Source organism: Talaromyces rugulosus, chromosome IV (assembly GCF_013368755.1).
Source record: "Talaromyces rugulosus chromosome IV, complete sequence".
NCBI classification, from domain to species: domain Eukaryota; kingdom Fungi; phylum Ascomycota; class Eurotiomycetes; order Eurotiales; family Trichocomaceae; genus Talaromyces; species Talaromyces rugulosus.
Window position 1 is genome coordinate 3722318 of NC_049564.1, and position 17941 is coordinate 3740258.

General features: G+C 46.7%; 7 protein-coding genes across 7 annotated transcripts; 5 read left to right on the forward strand and 2 right to left on the reverse strand.

The window, feature by feature from the left end:
• Window positions 1-779: 779 nt before the first annotated feature.
• Window positions 780-3561, forward strand: TRUGW13939_08007 (uncharacterized protein; the record flags this gene model as incomplete). Its single annotated transcript, XM_035491143.1, has 4 exons — window positions 780-825; window positions 886-1570; window positions 1633-1953; window positions 2013-3561. 4 exons carry the CDS (start codon window positions 780-782, stop codon window positions 3559-3561), a joined length of 2601 nt encoding a protein of 866 aa, XP_035347036.1.
• A 1154-nt stretch (window positions 3562-4715) lies between these two features.
• TRUGW13939_08008 (uncharacterized protein) lies at window positions 4716-6502 on the forward strand (the record flags this gene model as incomplete). The annotated part of the gene is made up of 2 exons (XM_035491144.1): window positions 4716-5016; window positions 5073-6502. 2 exons carry the CDS (start codon window positions 4716-4718, stop codon window positions 6500-6502), a joined length of 1731 nt encoding a protein of 576 aa, XP_035347037.1.
• Window positions 6503-6788: 286 nt separating this feature from the next.
• Window positions 6789-7424, reverse strand: TRUGW13939_08009 (uncharacterized protein; the record flags this gene model as incomplete). Its single annotated transcript, XM_035491145.1, has 2 exons — window positions 6789-7239; window positions 7306-7424. 2 exons carry the CDS (start codon window positions 7422-7424, stop codon window positions 6789-6791), a joined length of 570 nt encoding a protein of 189 aa, XP_035347038.1.
• A 573-nt stretch (window positions 7425-7997) lies between these two features.
• TRUGW13939_08010 (uncharacterized protein) lies at window positions 7998-10120 on the forward strand (the record flags this gene model as incomplete). Its single annotated transcript, XM_035491146.1, has 6 exons — window positions 7998-8800; window positions 8850-8916; window positions 8977-9166; window positions 9250-9409; window positions 9492-9641; window positions 9697-10120. Coding segments are annotated over 6 exons (1794 nt in total), but the record flags the coding sequence as incomplete, so codon positions are not given.
• Window positions 10121-10612: 492 nt separating this feature from the next.
• On the forward strand, window positions 10613-11101 carry TRUGW13939_08011 (uncharacterized protein; the record flags this gene model as incomplete). The annotated part of the gene is made up of 4 exons (XM_035491147.1): window positions 10613-10650; window positions 10717-10774; window positions 10848-10940; window positions 11024-11101. The coding sequence occupies 4 exons, from the start codon at window positions 10613-10615 to the stop codon at window positions 11099-11101; spliced, it is 267 nt and encodes an 88-aa protein (XP_035347040.1).
• Window positions 11102-11362: 261 nt separating this feature from the next.
• Window positions 11363-12259, reverse strand: TRUGW13939_08012 (uncharacterized protein; the record flags this gene model as incomplete). The annotated part of the gene is made up of 3 exons (XM_035491148.1): window positions 11363-11646; window positions 11716-11902; window positions 11960-12259. 3 exons carry the CDS (start codon window positions 12257-12259, stop codon window positions 11363-11365), a joined length of 771 nt encoding a protein of 256 aa, XP_035347041.1.
• Window positions 12260-12469: 210 nt separating this feature from the next.
• Window positions 12470-13440, forward strand: TRUGW13939_08013 (uncharacterized protein; the record flags this gene model as incomplete). Its single annotated transcript, XM_035491149.1, has 2 exons — window positions 12470-12862; window positions 12931-13440. The coding sequence occupies 2 exons, from the start codon at window positions 12470-12472 to the stop codon at window positions 13438-13440; spliced, it is 903 nt and encodes a 300-aa protein (XP_035347042.1).
• Window positions 13441-17941: the final 4501 nt, after the last annotated feature.

Below are 17941 nucleotides of genomic sequence, written 5' to 3' on the forward strand. Positions count from 1 at the left end.
TGGGTTTTGCTTCTCATGAAATTGTCTCGTTAGCTTGATTTGTTGTATTCTGGCGCAATAAAACTGCTCTTTTCCCTGGACAAAGCTGCATATGCAATCGTAGTGTCTTCTTCTGCAAGTGTGCAGATCTAAATCAGACGCGAGGAATGCACGTCGTAGAGATCGTCTATATTTGCTATGTCTCTTACCGGATCGCTCGAGGCTTCCATACTGCAGCGTATATAAACTTCACTCTTGGGAGATAATTGCACCTGCGGCTTCTATAGCAGTGCGCTCTTAACAAGTTCTTCGAGTTCGTCATAGGATAAAGCAATAATAATAATAATAAGAAGCATCCTGAGTGACCGGCATGGTGATCGCGGGCCGTGATTGGCGGCGACGCTTGTTGTGTGGAATTCAAAGCGGCCCCCACACGTGACTTCCAGCCACCCAAAGCAAACACAGCGGACCAAAACAATCGGGCTCGCTCGGTTGCTTGAGTGACGGCCGATTCTGTTTATCCTCCCTGCACAGCAATACCTCGAGCACCTGCACGCGGCCGCAACGGCGACAACCGACCAGACCAGGTCTTTTCGACTAATTGTTGGCCTCAGGATATACTAACGGCATTTAATTTTTGTCCTCCAGCTTTTTATCGCCTCGTTTTGTACGCCGTCGATCGCTCTGGTCGCTCTGCGTTGATGTGGGCGTGACGACCAAAACACCCGATATAATCACTTTGCTTGCTCGCGCTTTTCGCGCCAGTAACCTCTAATTTGGCTTCGTGTTGCAATATTATTATGCCCGCTGACGCTGGCGAACACTGGGAGCCTCATTTTCTAATGAGTGAGAGACCACTGTTTTCCCCCACCGTTGGCTTGTGGCCTCGCTAATGTTGACTGACAGACCGGGTACATTCTCAAGGTTCAAGTGCCATGTCGCATACACAATCACGCAGTCGCCCCGGAACCGCGGACCCATTGCGGTCTCGATCAGGCACTGCCGTATCAAAAGGACCTCGTCGTCCACGGTCCAGAGGCTCCACTGCTAGTATCCATTCCAGTACGACGCAACAAACCCAAGAGCACATCGGTGATGGCTTCTCGCCCTTTATGGCACCTCAAGCTGGCCCAGGGAACAACATGTTTGGCTCGAACCCAGAAGATATGATCATGCGTTTCGGCCAGCAGCTTACCCACACAAACACGGGAGGTTCGCTTAACACGACGATGCATGATGCCCATGGAGCTGTGATGCCCCGGCCAGAGGATTATCATGGAATGCAAAACTCAATGCCTGACATGGTTTCCCACGGACTTCCAAACCTGGCAGCCAATCACTACAGTCATATTTATGATGCTGGACTCGATGCTTCAGTATCGGAGCGGGGTGGTGACGAGAATGACAACTCAGAGGCAGGCTCTAGGAAAAAGCGAGGATCCACGTCTACTGTTGCCAATGATAATGAGTTACGGAAACTACTGCGCCAGTACGAGGGTTATACGCTTCAGCAAATGGCTGCCGAAGTTCAAAAGCATGAAGGTGGTGGTGGCAAGTCGGAGAAGGTGAAGCAAGTATTTGCCATGGTGTGGTAAGTAAAAATACCTCGCTACATCCTCTAGGCGGCTTGATGCTAAATTCCTTCCGTTATAGGTTGAAGGAAAACTGCAGAAAAAGCAGTGGATCTGTCCGAAGAGACCGAGTTTACTGTTGCTACGCAGAAAGATGTGGGAGTGAACATGTCTCTGTGTTGAACCCTGCTTCCTTCGGAAAGCTGGTTCGAATAATATTTCCCAATGTTCAGACTCGTCGACTAGGTGTCAGGGGTGAATCCAAGTACCACTATGTTGATCTCACGGTCATCGAGGAAAAGCAGCAACCGATTGCTGTCCAGAACCCCCAAAGCCAACCTTCTTTTAGTGGACAACTTCCCCGCGACGGAAGATTCATGGACTCATCGTTGCGACCCCGCAGGTAAACGCTCAATCACCCCTGTGAGCGATATTTTGATTCATCACTAACAATGATACTAGTGTTAGCACATCTCAACCACCAGTCGACACAGCAGTTTTCCCATCTCCCACCATTTCATTCGCCCGCAAGTTCTCGACTGTTCCGCCCAGTTCTGTATGCACCTGTGACTCTCAGCCCCAGAATACTGTGGATGCGTCTCTTACGCTCGAAAATGTCTCTACCCAGAGCGGGAAACTCATGCGTGAAATGCTTTCCTTCCCATCCCCGAATACGCCGTCCGTCGATAATGAATCATTACGACTACCTGAAATTGCCCCTTATGTTCCCGCCAACACAGATTCCAAGGTTGCAGATGCACTAGCAGCTCTTTATAGGACTCATTGCATTTCGGTCATTGATAGTTTTCGCTTCTGCAAAGAACGGAATTTATTTCGACACTTCTCTGCATTCCACGGCACCTTGACCGTTCCTGTGCAAAAACTTCTCATCCACCCCAATCTTGCTCCTTGGATTAAGAAGTGTGACTGGGTGATGTATCAAAAGATGATTGAATTTGTTGCTCCTTTGACCACGCAGGTCGTCCCGGGTCCAGTACTCGACGCTTTTGGTTCTATTTCGCGACGTCTTGCAAACCACATCAGCGAGACTTTCAAGAGTCATCCAGTGCATGTGTCACTAGCGAGATTGGCACCTGCACACGTTTTTTGCGATCTCCTGAAGCATATGCTTGACGTCAATCAAGCTGCCAATGCAGCAGCAGCATGGTTATGTCATCCAGACAACCGCAATCAGATGTGGCTCGATTACGCCACATTTGTGAATCCCAAGGAGATGATTTCCAAGGCTAATATCCCATCTTGCTCTGAGAACGCGGCGGAGCAAATACTGAAATTCGATATTCGTGCGTTGTTGACACCACTGGATAATTCAACATCGCCTACAGTGCCATCCTTTTATCCGCAGGCTGATAAGGACTTACCAGCTCAGAAGCATACAGTTGACCTGACGACGGGTGAGGAATACAATTTCCCCGACAGATGGATATCGTTTATTCTCAGCCTATCCTCCCTCTTCCCCAACCACCCGGCACAATGCATTGTTGATAAAGTTGACAAGTTATGGGACTGTGTTCTTCATCGCTTGACACTTGCTGGAGCTCAGAGCTTTAGTGCCTGGTGGATTACCAAAGTCTTCTTCCATGAAATGCTGCTCTGGCAAGTAGAGAAGGGAGGTTTTATGAAAAACACTCCAAATTCTTTCCAAATTCCCCTTGAAACATCAGACTTGATCTCGCAGCATCATCATACCGCAAGGCAAGGCAGCTTCCCCGCCCAAGCCAAGGAAGAGTCTTTTTTACTCTCTGACAGTCAGACTACGGATGCTCCCTCAAAGTCGACTAAACCCAGCCAGTTTCAAGAAACGAACGCTAATTCCAAACCGATGAGCGAGATAACGTCGAACTTGTCGGAGAACATGACGAACCTTCACGCTAACCAGCACGATGACAGCGCAATTGGTCTTGAAGAGGATTCAATGCTGGCATCTGTTGGGAAATACGATATCATGACAGATACAACGGATGCTAATGGCGATATCGTTGTCATTTAACGACTATCCACCATAATAAAGGCCTTTCACATGGTCGTAATAAACCGCGCCTCGGAATTCGATCGGAGTTGGATGATATTCCTTAATTTCTTTTCTTTTTCTATTTCTTTTTGTGTATCTGGTCTTTGGCGATTGGGATTTTTGGAAGCAGGGAAATTTTTGTTCACTTCCGTGTGTGAGTGTTTGTCTGCATGAGTGATGACGAGGAATGAGCATGAGTTCCAATCAACAAGAGGGGGAGAAACAGTCAGAGGATTCGAAATACCCTTCTCTGTTCTTTTTCTTCTTGTTGTTTTGGAAGAAAACAATTCATTCTTGTATATATCATATACCTACCCTGAACCGTGTTGAAAAGAAACAGGAAACTGCTGTTGTTGTATGCAGGCATGCAGTTTGGGATTACGATTTTTGTATTTCTGGGTGGTTATACTGTGATTGATTGTTTGATTCTATTGAAACCCTTTTTGTTCGGTTCTATATTGACCATGTTGGTGTAGTAATTGATTCTGTAGCCTCGTATCTTTTTTAATCAGTTTCAACCATGAACAAATCCAAATGTGTCCACGTATGCAATAAATTCGAGTATATGTCTCATCAATGTAGAAACTTCAATGTTGGTGGGAAATTAACCATCTGTGAGGATTGATCAGTTGATATCTTTAGTTTCACTAGCAGTCAATGTTCTCTCATCTGAGAGCAATATATACATCTATGTCTATACAAGGGTATATATATATACAGTGGTCATTAGTGTTGCGGTTAGTCTACACATAAACCAACGATTATGCTATAAACTCTATTGAATTAACTTTATTCTCTAGAATCGACGCGTCCATCCTCTACTAGAAAGCTAGTTAAATAATACTTACATGTAGGTTTACTATCATTTCCTTCAAACGATGGCGATTGTTTCCTAATGGGTACTTAGCGCAACTTAATAAGCAAAATTCAAGATAAAAGTCACATGACTCATTTCCACCATTTGGTTGATAACAGAAAAAAAGCCGACAATAATTTGTCTGGGGTTTCACGCTGCATCGATAACAAACGAGATCTTACAATTCTACTTCATTCTGACTAGTGACTACCTTACACCCAATTTTATCGCCATACTCAACTAGAGAGAACGATTTCTGCGGCTTTTCACATCCAAGATGGCGACTGCCACCACCACCATGGTGCGGCCAGAAACCCTGGCCAAAAGAGCCAAATTAGCCCCGGAGAATGAGCGGTTTTTGCGCGCATGCTCTGATATTGCAAATGCCTTGATTCAAGATTACGAGTCTCAGCGAGATCCTACAAAGCCGAAGAAAGATCTCAACTTGAACCGACTGCGGGGTCAAGTGTCCAAAAAGCATTCACTCAACTCGCAGCCCCCGCTCACTGCTATCATTGCTGCTGTTCCTGAGCATTACAAGAAATATATTCTTCCTAAACTAATTGCAAAGCCAATCCGTAAGTTGGGCCGAACTCGTCCTCTTTTGCCACTGATTCTTACTAGTATACTTTAGGAACATCGTCTGGAATCGCCGTCGTTGCTGTCATGTGCAAGCCGCACCGTTGCCCTCATATCGCGTACACGGGAAATATCTGTGTCTACTGTCCAGGTGGGCCGGATTCGGACTTTGAATATTCAACGCAATCCTACACTGGATACGAACCAACGTCAATGAGAGCTATCCGAGCTCGGTACGACCCTTTCGAGCAGGCCCGCGGGCGTGTCGACCAACTAAAATCGCTCGGGCATAGCGTCGATAAAGTGGAATACATCATCATGGGTGGAACGTTCATGTCCCTCTCAGAAGAATACAGAAATACCTTTATATCGCAGCTCCACAATGCGCTGAGTGGATACCAGACCGACAACGTCGACGAGGCTGTACAAGCTGGAGAAATGAGTAATATCAAATGCGTGGGAATCACCATTGAGACCCGTCCCGACTACTGCTTGGACCAACATCTTAGCAGCATGCTACGCTATGGATGCACGAGGTTGGAGATTGGCGTGCAAAGCCTGTATGAAGATGTCGCGCGAGACACAAACCGAGGACACACTGTCGCTGCTGTTGCAGAGACATTCAAATTAGCCAAGGATGCCGGGTTCAAGGTGGTCAGCCATATGATGCCTGACTTACCCAATGTCGGAATGGAGCGAGATCTGGACCAGTTTCGCGAATATTTTGAAAACCCAGACTTTCGAACTGATGGGCTGAAGATCTACCCGACACTTGTTATTCGTGGTACTGGGCTTTATGAGCTGTGGAGGACGGGACGATACAAGAACTACACGCCGAATGCGCTTATTGACATCGTCGCTCGAATTCTAGCCTTGGTGCCCCCTTGGACCCGTATCTACCGTGTGCAACGTGACATTCCTATGCCACTGGTCACCGCCGGTGTCGAGAACGGAAATCTGCGTGAACTTGCTCTGAGCCGCATGAAGGACTTTGGTACAACGTGTCGCGATGTACGAACCCGAGAAGTCGGCGTGAATGAAGTGAAAAACAAGATCAGGCCTTCTCAGATTGAGCTGGTGCGGCGCGATTATACTGCAAATGGCGGCTGGGAAACGTTCCTCGCATATGAGGACCCCAAGCAGGACATTCTAATCGGCCTTTTGCGGCTGCGCAAGTGCAGCGCCACTCATACATTCCGCCCCGAACTCACAGGCCAGCAAACCAGTTTGGTGCGAGAGCTCCATGTATACGGCTCTGCTGTCCCATTGCACGGCCGAGACGCGCGCAAATTCCAACACCGAGGGTTCGGAACGCTCTTGATGGAGGAATCCGAGCGCATAGCCAGAGAGGAACACAACAGCCAGAAGATCAGTGTCATCTCTGGTGTCGGTGTGCGGAGTTATTACGCACGGCTGGGTTATAGTTTGGACGGTCCGTATATGTCGAAGATGTTGGATCCTCTTGATGACGACGAGCAATTCTAGTCGGTGTTTCCTACAATGATGATTGATGGTTTATTTTATGATTATGTATATTTATTTTCGCGCATTCTGCATTTGACGGCGTCATTGAGAGGTTGCTTTGATATAAATATTTCCCAGTGGCTTACTAGCCACTTAAAAATAAAATTTTGAAGTTGAAAATATTGCTCTAATTTCTTAGCAGGAAAAGAATGAAGCTTGTCTAGTATTGTACTGAATACATTGTCTCTAGCTATCTTACATTTCCGATATTCTTCCCATACATCTAGGAAGACAGCGTATAAGCTCCTCATTTCCTGTACCACATTCTTGTCACGGGAGTCCTTCGCATCTTCTTCTGTAGCAGAAAGATTCCCTGCAACAGAGCCTCTGGAGTAGGCGGACAACCCGGCACATAGATATCAACCGGGACAATACGATCCACGCCGCGCACAACACTATAGCTATAATGATAGTATCCACCACCATTCGCACAGCTCCCCATACTGATAACCCATTTCGGATCTGGCATTTGGTCGTAAAGTGTTCTTAGTGCGGGTGCCATCTTGTTGCATACCGTGCCAGCAACCAGCATAACATCGGATTGCCGCGGTGACGCTCGAAAGATGATCCCCAATCGGTCCTGGTCGTATCTGGGCATCGATGTGTGCATCATTTCGATACCGCAGCAGGCTAATGCAAAGGTCAATGGCCAAAGAGATCCTTGTCGGGCCCAGTTGATAAGCTGGTCGGATTTTGCACTTTTTTTTTGTTTGAACACAAGTGAGTAGAAATTTATATAATTAGAGGACACCAAAGGGACATACAGCATGTAGCCAACAGATCCTGACTTTTCGCCCGGGGTGTGAGGCGTTTGACGTTCAGGCAGGCCTACTGTAGGATTGCTTGGTGAATGTTTACCCATGTTGGTCCTGCGAGAGGCCATTGATCCGATTGACGAAAGGAAAGTAGGTGCCATCGACGGCCGGCATGATACTAGAGCAGATGGCCTGGCTTGTGCCAGAAATTTCGTACGAGCAGACATGTTTTTTGCTTTACAGAAGTTCAAAAATAAGTAGTAGAAGGAAGAAAAAGGGTTGTGACCATCTATTAACTACTGATGGTCTCTATCATTCAGAGGTATATGATATTAACCAATCGGAGAGATTCCAGTTCGGCGAATTGATGGGGCCCGATATATGCACCAATCAAAAATGAATAAATTCGGCGACTACGTGGGGCATTTGAGTATGTAACGACCGCGGATTGTCTGCTCTTGCCTATGACGAGTCCCTAATCAAGCTTGGACGTGTTCGTATCGACATGCCGAGAAGTGCTCCTGCAAAGGTTGCTTGCAGCCAGTGTCACAAGCGAAGGGTCAAGTGCGACCGAAGTGAAGGCGTGCCGTGCTCTCAGTGTCGGATTGCTCGAAACAACTGTGAACCCATACTCTCCCGCCGTGGACGGTAATGCGCTCGCTCCAAAATGAGAGACAATTGAACTTAACCTCAGTGGTAGACACCGAAAATTGCCGGTTGCTGATGTTCGTACTACTCCAACCCAACAACCTGCGTCGCAGAATGTGAGAGGCTCGACAACTCTCAGAATCACCGAGTCCGCTGGTAGTCGACGAGAAGGTCATGAAGGGCTTCATGCTAGACTGGCCAATACCGAATCAAGCTCAGCAGCATCTCTACCGGCTCTTCGGTCCAGTGGTAAAACTCCCTATGTGGTCGACTCCTCTAACATCAACTATCTTATTCGAGAGTTTGGCTTGCCTGATCAAAACGCCTCGGATGCCCCGCCTATCGAGGAATACCTTCATAGAGCCATGCTAGAGCGGCTTGATCAGCCAACAATACAGTATATCGAAGGTCGTCGAAGTTTCACTATTAGGCGGCTCAAGAATGAAGGAGCTTTCGATCTGCCGGCGGGAGACATAACCACTGCTCTACTGCAGGTCTTTTTCCAGCATGGCTTTCATTCGCTGTCAATTACCGACTGGTCTAATTTCATGAAAAGTATTGAAGCAGGCACGGTTTCGCATTTGTTGTTGAATGCAATGTGCATGGTTGCGACTCTTTACTGCCCTGATTCTCTCATTCACGAGGCTGGCTTTGTATCCCGTTTTATTGCCAGTCTCACCTTCTATCATCGAGCCAAGGACATTTATGATGCTGGGTATGAAACCGATGCAATCGCGGTAATCCAAGCCACTTTTCTCCTCTCCCATTGGTGGAGTGGCCCCCTCGAACAGAAAGATCCGTGGTATTGGCTGGGTGTAACAACAGGGATGGCGCAGGCGCTGGGCATGCATCGATTGTGAGTGACTGGAATGAGAAATGGCTAAAGCTGTACTAATCGTTTTCAGGAGATCATACTCTCATCTTCAATTGAGACACCGCAGGTTGTGGCGAAGGTTATGGTGGATAATTTATGTCTGTATATATCCGCTCATATTCGCAATGTCTACTGCTAAACCTTGACGCGACTTATAGGCTACAGACATTAATTTTTCTTTGTGTCTCGATAGAGTACCCCACGTGCGCGATGACTTTTGTGAAATATCAATCCTCACAGAGGATGATTTCGAGGAACCCTCGGGCTCCACTTCCAATGATTCTTTCGGAGAAATAGTTCACGAGCAAGTGCTTTTCGTGATACATTATGTCAAACTTGCTAGAACAGGTACGACCCTACCAAGGCCTTTCTCCCCCCTACAACTTCCTTTGCCGATGTTATGTCACCGTGTTGCTAAATGTGGTCTGTAGTGAACATTTGCCATCCTTTCCAACCGTGCGAGGAAACTACCTCTTCACCAAACAATTTCCTTGAACGAATCTCGTCCTGGCATATGCTGCTTCCGTCTGAACTGCGATTCCCGTCTTCGAGAAAAAGTGTGTGGGTTATGTTGACTCAATTAACCTATGAGTATGTCTGTTGTTTTTAAAAATTTTCCGTTAAAATTCTTCTGGTTTTGCCCTACGTACGTACTAAACAGCCGCTCCAACAGTCAGTACCAGCTTCTTTTCCGTCGAAAGGCCGCAGACGCTGCACAGAACATGGGCCCTGGCTCCCCCATATTTGAAATATGCACAAACTTGTTCCGTATACTCGAGGATATGGTGACGAGCGGAACCTTATTTTCTGTTGCTGGTCATGTGTATGTTTGATCTAATTTCGAGACAAGTATATCTGTTAACCTTCCTTTTATTTAGGTTACCCTCCGTAATGGCATCACTCTGTTTCCATATTGCGAACATCAGTAACGGAGACGCACAAATCCGACCTATTTCTGAACATCGAGCACGCTTTTGCATGCGCATTCTCAAAGATCTCCATGCCTCATGGCCCATAATTGCCTCTGTTTACCCTTTTTTCTCATCAGTGTTTAGGCGACACTCTGGCTTATCTGTTTCGGAATTCGAGAAGAGCGAACTGGGTGGTCCTCAACCGGTTCAGCGAACAGATAGTACTGAATCTTGCAGTGAAGATGCTTCCCATACTGTGGAAGGAGATTCTTGGGTGTATGAGCGGTTTCTACATGACGAGAATTCGGCCGTTGTTAATTCCGCGTTTCCGTTCAGTTATCTTTTTGAAGATGTTTTTCTCACCCCGTCTCTCAATGATTCTTCATTGTGATGTATCGTGGCCCAATGGCCGGAGAGTTAATATATACCAGCCAAAATATAAATTTGTGAATAATCCAGTACAAAGGGACCTCCTCATAGATTGTAGTCACCGAGCTTGGGATAGGCTCTGGGTGATTCCGGTTCAACGCAAATGATGCGTCATACCTATGTTTATCAGAGGGAATATGTAGACCTTGAAATATAAAGATGCCATACAATTAGCCTAATCGTCTAATAGTGCTCATAATACCACATTTATAATACTTTTTGACTCTGATAATATCAACTTCAAGGGGATTACCCGAACAGGACTAGCCTATCTAGCGGCCAATCACAGCGACCGGCGGCGGAACCCGCAATAGCTTTGTGACAACTCCGTCGACAACTACTCCTCGTGTCAACCAAACAGCCACTGCATCGACTGACCACCGCCCTCGCCAACTAACCGAGTATCTTCATTTCGTCACGCGCGCGACGCTCATTTACCTACAGTCCAGCAGCCATGAAGCCATTCTTTTCCGCCCTCAGCGCTTGGAGTTGGTAAGATCAATCTGCCAGCCAACAAACAGGAATATGCAACCAAAGGAACTGACAGAAATCATTCAGCGTTGTCATATCCTTTTTCGCAGTCATTATTTTGACCGTCCTGGGCATTCTTTTCAAGGTTTGTTTCTGGTCTCTCCGTTTGTTAAAAAGATCGACTCGCTAATATACTTGTTTTTTTCTCCCCTTACTAGTCAAATCACCATGCGTTTACGGGATCAGAAGGCTCGCCTGAAGATGGAGGCGCGGTAGCTGGTTCACTTTTCACTGCTGTGCTGGTATATGTGGTATGTCTATTGTGCCGCTTGCTTTTGCAACGATCGAAAGTGCCATATCCGACTAACGTATTGTTTTTTTTTTTGAACCATAGGCCTTCTTTGTCTTTTGCGGTTTCCAGGCATGGCTGCACGTCCGGGCGAATCGGCGAGGCGCGATTTCTCTCCATTAAATCAATACATTTTAAAGCGGTCAATTGGTGTCTCCTACAATGAAAGAGAGGGCTTGAGGACGGTTGAAGGGGCACACAGTAGATGACGTTTCCCTGTGTTTCTAGGGAAGCCATATCGGTAACATGGCTGGGCGTTTGGTGTTTTTTGGTTGTAATGAATTATTTTGTATATATAAATAACATTTGAATGGATTAAGTATACAACCCGGAACAGGCATATCCACCTCTGGAAGAAGTCATATGGTTGATCACCCCTCAGAATCAATGACTCTTATTCCACCGCACACATTCCTCAAAAGTAACACCCTCGCCTCCAAAAATATCCAATGCGCTTCCTATCGTCAAATCGACTTTGCCGCCGCTGCTCGCATGCACCTTCTCAAGGTCTTGCAGGTGTCTTGCGCCGCCAGCATATGTCACCGGGATCGAGCACCACTGGGCAAGTTTTGATACTAGTTCTTCGTCGACGCCTTGCTGCAGGCCCTCGACGTCTGCGGCGTGGATTAGGAATTCGGAGCAATAGGGCTCGAGCATGGATATTGACTCTGGTATACGGTTAGACATGACATGACAAATCAATGGTGGAAATTTCGGAGCAAGAACATGTTACATACCCTGTGTGATTTCCATCTCAGTGATGGTCTGCCAGCGATCCATGGCAACAAACCAGGTCTGGTCTTTTCGTCGACAGCTCAGGTCCAGTACTAGCTTTGACGTGTCGTTTCCCAACGAGGATAGGACAGATTTGAGGCGGTCGAGAGAGAATTTGCCTTCTGGGAAGAGAAAGGATGTAATGATGACCTTTTTTTTTTAAAGAGTCAGTTATACTTGTAAATTAGTCCAATAGTAAATATGTACCTTTTCTGCGCCTCGCCGAATCCAATCCTGGGCGTTTTGATCATTGATCCCCCCAGCAACTTGCAAACCACCAGGCCACGTCCGCAAGGCCTCATCAGCAGCTTCAGTGTTTCCCTTTCCAAGCATCACCACATGACCCCCGCGAAGATCGTTTTCCTTGTATAGATTGGCATAATGGGTTGCGGGCAGTTTGGAGACATAGTTTGTTTTCAGATCACCGGCCACAGAACTCAATGTTCCGCCTACTATTTGCTTGACTTGACCAGAGTGGAGGTCAATGCATGGACGGAATTTTGTCATCTTTTTTTTTAATTTTTATATTTTGGGACAAGTGTAAATAACTATCAACTCTTTTTTTTTTTTCAGAACAAGTAACCCCGCGTGGGTTTGGCTTCGTTCGGCTCGTTCTTATCTTATCGCACGTGATCTCAAATTTTATATCGGACCTTTTTGCGATTAGCGTGCACAAAGCAACAGCAACAGCAAAAAGACGACAAAACCCAAGTCAAGATGCCTGTACTGAAAAGAAGAAAACTTTCTACGACCACCCAGCCAAAAAAAGCCAAAGAAGCCTCCCCCGAACCCGAGAACACAGATGCAGCCGACGCGTTTCGAAAATTCTTCGAGAGTCAATTCCAGCCGCTGGATCCTGATGATGTAGCTACCACCACCACTACCACCACTACCACCACTACCACAGCTCAGCAACAAGCCTCGGACGAGTCAGACGAGTTTGACGAAGATGGAGAGTCGGGAGTAGACTTTGACGGGTTTTCGGAAGAAGAGGATGACGAGAGTGATGATGACGACGATGAGAGAGTTCCAGAGGTCACAGTGGTTGAGCATGCGGATGTCAAAAACGAGGATGTGCTACTGGATAAGCAAACGCGCAAGGCTTTACTGGTACGTATCGCATCGGAAAAAAAAAAAAAAAAAGGTGTGGCTCAATGGCTAATAAAGAGTATAAACAGTCCTCCAAAGTCTCTTCCCTCACAAATCCCTCCGGAAAACAAACACCTCGACCAAAGCAAGAGGAAAACACCAGTGAAGAAGCCAACAACCTCAAAAACGACCTGGCGCTGCAGCGCCTCTTGAACGAGTCCCACCTGCTCGATTCCGCATCCGACCTCAACCCAACCGGCAAAAACCGACACAAGGCGATCGACCTACGTCTACAGTCGCTCGGAGCCAAGAACTCGATCTTTGAACAGCACAAAATGCCCAAGGCGGAACGAATCGGCATCCAGTCCAAGGCTGCTAAGAAAGAGGAAACGCGGCGGCGAGATGCGCGCGAGAATGGCGTTATTCTGGAAAAACCTACATTCAAACAGAAGCGCAAAGAAAAACGAAGGGAACGAGGTGTTGACGCTCCGGCGGTGGGTAAATTTGCTGGTGGCACGCTGAGACTCAGTAAACAAGATTTGGCCAGTATTACGGGACCGAAGAAACGGACCAAAATGGGCAAAAAGAGTCGTCGATAAGTCCGGTACACCTGACTAGAAGCCAATACCTTTTTCTGTATGCATTCATATACGGCTGAACAAGGAATTATATAAGGCGTCTTTGCTTGACTTTTAGTGTCCATTTCCCGGCAGACACAGCCCTACAAGAAGCTACAGAACCAGACCATCGTCCCTAACCTTGGTTTCAAGACAGTGTTCGTCTAAACTTCCCAAAGAGGCAACCGCCAAAGGTTCTTCAGAATAAGCAGGTCCTCGACCGAACCCCTTTCCACACCCGGCTGAGATTCGGTATATTCGGCAATTACTGAATATTAATTTATTTTTGCAACCATCGGTTACATCAAGCCCAGCCACATCTCTCTTCTGAGTCTTCTCGAACGGAATCCGGGCTGAATAACCCCTGTTCTTCCGGCTCCACCACTGGGACCGGGATCACAGAAGTGGAGAAGCCGTTTTTTTTTTCGGTGGTCGAAAGCAGGGATTGAATTCCATTTTGTGGATGAGGATCATACTACTTTCTATGAATTGACGGCAATTGTGGATTGGGTTCGGCATGACCGTGCTGCTATATATTTTTGTACCTGGAAAGGTCTATTAGGAGTGTATATATCGAAAATTGAGGAATTGTATATGTGGCGTTGCTAAGCCGATTTTGAGCAGATGAAGTACGATGAACCAGCACGCGATTGGATATGATTCACCTTCTGCTTATAATATGTGGGTTGCTATATGACCGGCCAAGCCCCAGCCTTTCAAGCCTTGTCCTAAGAGGTTGGAACTGCATACTTAGTAAGTAGTGGTAGTACAGTACATCAGTGGTAACTTATGTATTAGGAACTACTGTACTCCGGACTCTCCAGCTCGCTCTTTTTGCTCACTTCGGTCTTAGACTAAACCTATAATAATTCTCCCAATTGTTGGTTGGGACTAATAGGAGAGATAAAAGAGAGAGAGAAATCCAGAGAAGAACTAGCTACCCTGTACAGCAGAATCAGATAGTATTATTAGTAATGCATGCACATTTTTCTCGCTGTTGGTTTCACAATATGCATGACGGCAGTTGGAACGGTCACGCCGGGGGGGGGTACGTCCTGACTAGCCAACGGAGAGGGTTTAGGCTGACAGGGCGAGGGTCCCAACATGGGAAGGAATCCGAAGCAGGGGAAATGTGAGACATCAGATTGCGACTGCAATTCTAGTTGACTAGAAAAAATATGATGTAGTTGTACATACGTACTACAGGTATACTGTTGTATATGCTGGTCTGAACGGAGTTGTTCAAGGTATTTCCGGATCGGATGCAGCTGTACCTGAGGTACTAGGTTCCTAGGTGGATAATCAAGCACGGTTATGTAAATATCAACGTTGGATTGAACACCGTGGTTTATTGACTTTGCCTCCTCAACGTCACATGTTTGCGAAACTATAAGTTGCGCAAAAGCAAAAAGTCAACTTGTTAGGCGAGGCGAGGCGAGGCGGAAAAAAAGAAAGAAAGAAAGAGGTATTGCCATATCGAGCCTAGTCAGTGTCATAAACTACATGCCATTAATAACTAACTATGTATCCGTAATAATAATACGGGATACGCATTGATAAAAATTCTCCGAGGGCGGCGAGTAGCTTTGGAGCTAGACGGTTAGTTCCTGAATCCTTACGCTTAATCTTTGACCATTTAATAAATAGTGGATTAAATATTGCGATTCTGCTCGAAAACCTGGTGTCAGTCGAGTCAAGAGTAATATTCTGCATTGTTCTGGTTTATGATGTATATGCTATATCAGTATCAATTGATATTATGCAGTGCTCTGTGGAATGTAGCTAGTGGGGCCGTATGTCGAATCAATTGATGCTGGAAGATTTACTAATTTACACATGCAACATGGTACAGGTACGTATAATCTGGTACAGTATAATCCGGCATCGGAAAATACCCAGGTGCAAATATCACAGCTTCCATTGACGAACTTCTCATCCCCGAAGCCATGGTTGATGGGACTCCCCCTCCCCGGACGGAGTCCGGTTTCACCATTAGGTCGATCGATTCCGGGCGACGTTCTCGAATCCGACCTAGAGGTGTTAGGCGTGACTTGGGACAGAAAACGACAACGTGAGACAGGCTAGGCAAGGGCCGTTGAACCTTTTTTTGAGGCATATAATTAGCCGAAAGTAGTAGTGGGCTAGTACAGAGTACCCTGATAATAATCTGATCATTATTCCGGGGGGAGATGGTCTGTGTTGAGTCTTGACATGAAGATCTTTTTTTAAATATTTTTTCTTCCCTTTTTTGGGTTGTTGTTACCCGGATAGAGACATTTTTCTTTGGCGGAATGTGCCAGTAGCAGTAGTTTATTTGCTTTTGCTCCATACGTCAACTCATGGTGGTCCAAGTTGGTACATGCAGGTACTCCGTACATATCATGCATGTTGTACATTCCGTCGTCCATGCCTCGTTTCAGATGTACTTTAGGTTCTGCTCTGTGTGCTCCGTGCCGGGGTTCCAGCGACTTTGATTCGACATCACTTGATATACAAGTATTATCAGTTCATCATGATAGAGATCAGGAGTATATAGATAGATGGCTGCCTGAGTCAGGCGGCCAACAGCAGACCGTGAGGTCAGCTGCCTGGAAAAGCAGGCATCGCCAATAAGCCGGCCGGGCGACCCCCCCAGGCCGGGTTGCAACGCTACCAGTCGTTCTGGCCCAGTCTGAAACGGGGCCGGCCGTGTGATTCAGATCAGTTTGAGAAAATAGCCCGGTTTCAGCCCGCCCATTGGGCGCTTCTGGCCCCACTGGTGCCCACTGCGGGGGCCTCTGGGCTTGGCGGGCGGCATTAATTTTGTTGCTTTTCATTTAATGCTATTATTATTGTTATTATTATTGCGACTGCATCTAGATTCTGATTTCTCTCTATTCATTTAATATTATTATTCAAATTTTAATACTATTCTATCCATCACTGCGCAGTTACAGTATTTTACAGTCGGGTAATATTTACGCCCTCTAGTCGTGCTTAGGCCCCGATCTAATCCCGGATCGCACCTGTCATATCGCCAACCGTCGTTATTATAAGATGACTCTTATTAGCCGTTATTACGCAGTAATATATCCTAGTTTTTCTTCTTCTTCCAGATAAAGACTCTAGTCGTCTCCACTGCCGACCTGCCGAAGAGTAGTAGTAGTAGTAGTAGTAGTAGTAGTGGTAGTGGTAGTAATACGTCGTAGTGTATACATCTTGTCGGCTTCTCCCGTCCGCCTGTTGCTTTATTTTTTTTCTTCTTGTTTTGTTTTTTGTTTTCTTTTATTTTCCTGCTATTTTCATTAATAACGGTCGCATTGTGAAAACCATGGTTTCATTGACTATTTCTATTTCTATTTCTATTTCGGTTCTTTGGAGTGTGAATAAAATATACTACGTACTACGTAGTACGCCCGTCCTATACATAGTAAACAGCGCACAAGCCACTTCTTCAAGCCACTGCACCGGGTCAAAGACGATTTGCTCCTGGCTGGAGGATGAATAATAGCAACACGGGCTGTCTCTTGCAGCATTTAAACCAAATAATGCCCTCCGTCCGTACGACGTGGAAGAAGTTACATAATTAGTTACATACCATAATACTAAAGCGATCCGGCGCTAAGCAGCACGCTGGCTCTCGATCTGCACGCACTAAGACCACGCCTAATCAGTTCGCCCAGTCATCCTCCTTCCCATTCCTTGCTCGCCGCTCTGCCCATTGCTACGTTCCTCGCCCGCCCTTATTGTTCGCTTGTTATTAAACTATCATTCTTGTTCTGTTCCTGGGCTCGTCGTTCTTCTGCTTATTACTAACCGCGCCCGCTTGGACCGCCCCCTCCCCTTCCCCTCCCTTTCCCTTCTTCGTCGCGTTCCCCCGTCCCGTGTAAAAAGCCCGGCCTCGTCCTGCCTCTCTTCTCTTCTGCCCGTTGTGTGCTCTTCTTCTTCCTCATCCCTTCGTTACTTTTCCCACCTTTGTGAGTGTCGGAGACCTCAATCTAGTCGGCTGGCCCGCGAAAATCCACCCTTGTCCCCTTTCACCCTCCCCTGGTTCTTCTTACTCACATACCTTCACTGTCGTCGCGAGGCCGGTTCCTCCCACAACGAGTAAAAACACTCCTCAAAACAGACTTCAGACTTGTCGCCCATCGCTTTTCAACTCGCTGTTTCGACTGTTCATGATCGGTCGCTCGTTGTTCGACATTCGCCGTTTGTTTTCGTCTTGCTAGCCAGGCGATTCGCTTCATTTCCCCGTTTGATTTCGGGCCTTACCTCGCGCCTCTGCTGGTTGATTCAGTCTTTCCCCCCCCCCCCCCCTCTTCTTCTTTCGCATCGTTCTTCACTCTTTTTTTATTTCTTTTTTATTTCCGAGCCACATTCGTCGCGACTACAGCGGCGTTTGTGAAGCACATAACAAGGGTAGGTATCCTTACCATTTCCGTTCGTCGAAGCAACACAGCCACTTTACCTGCTTCATCGATCGCGTTTTCTCCGAGACTAACCT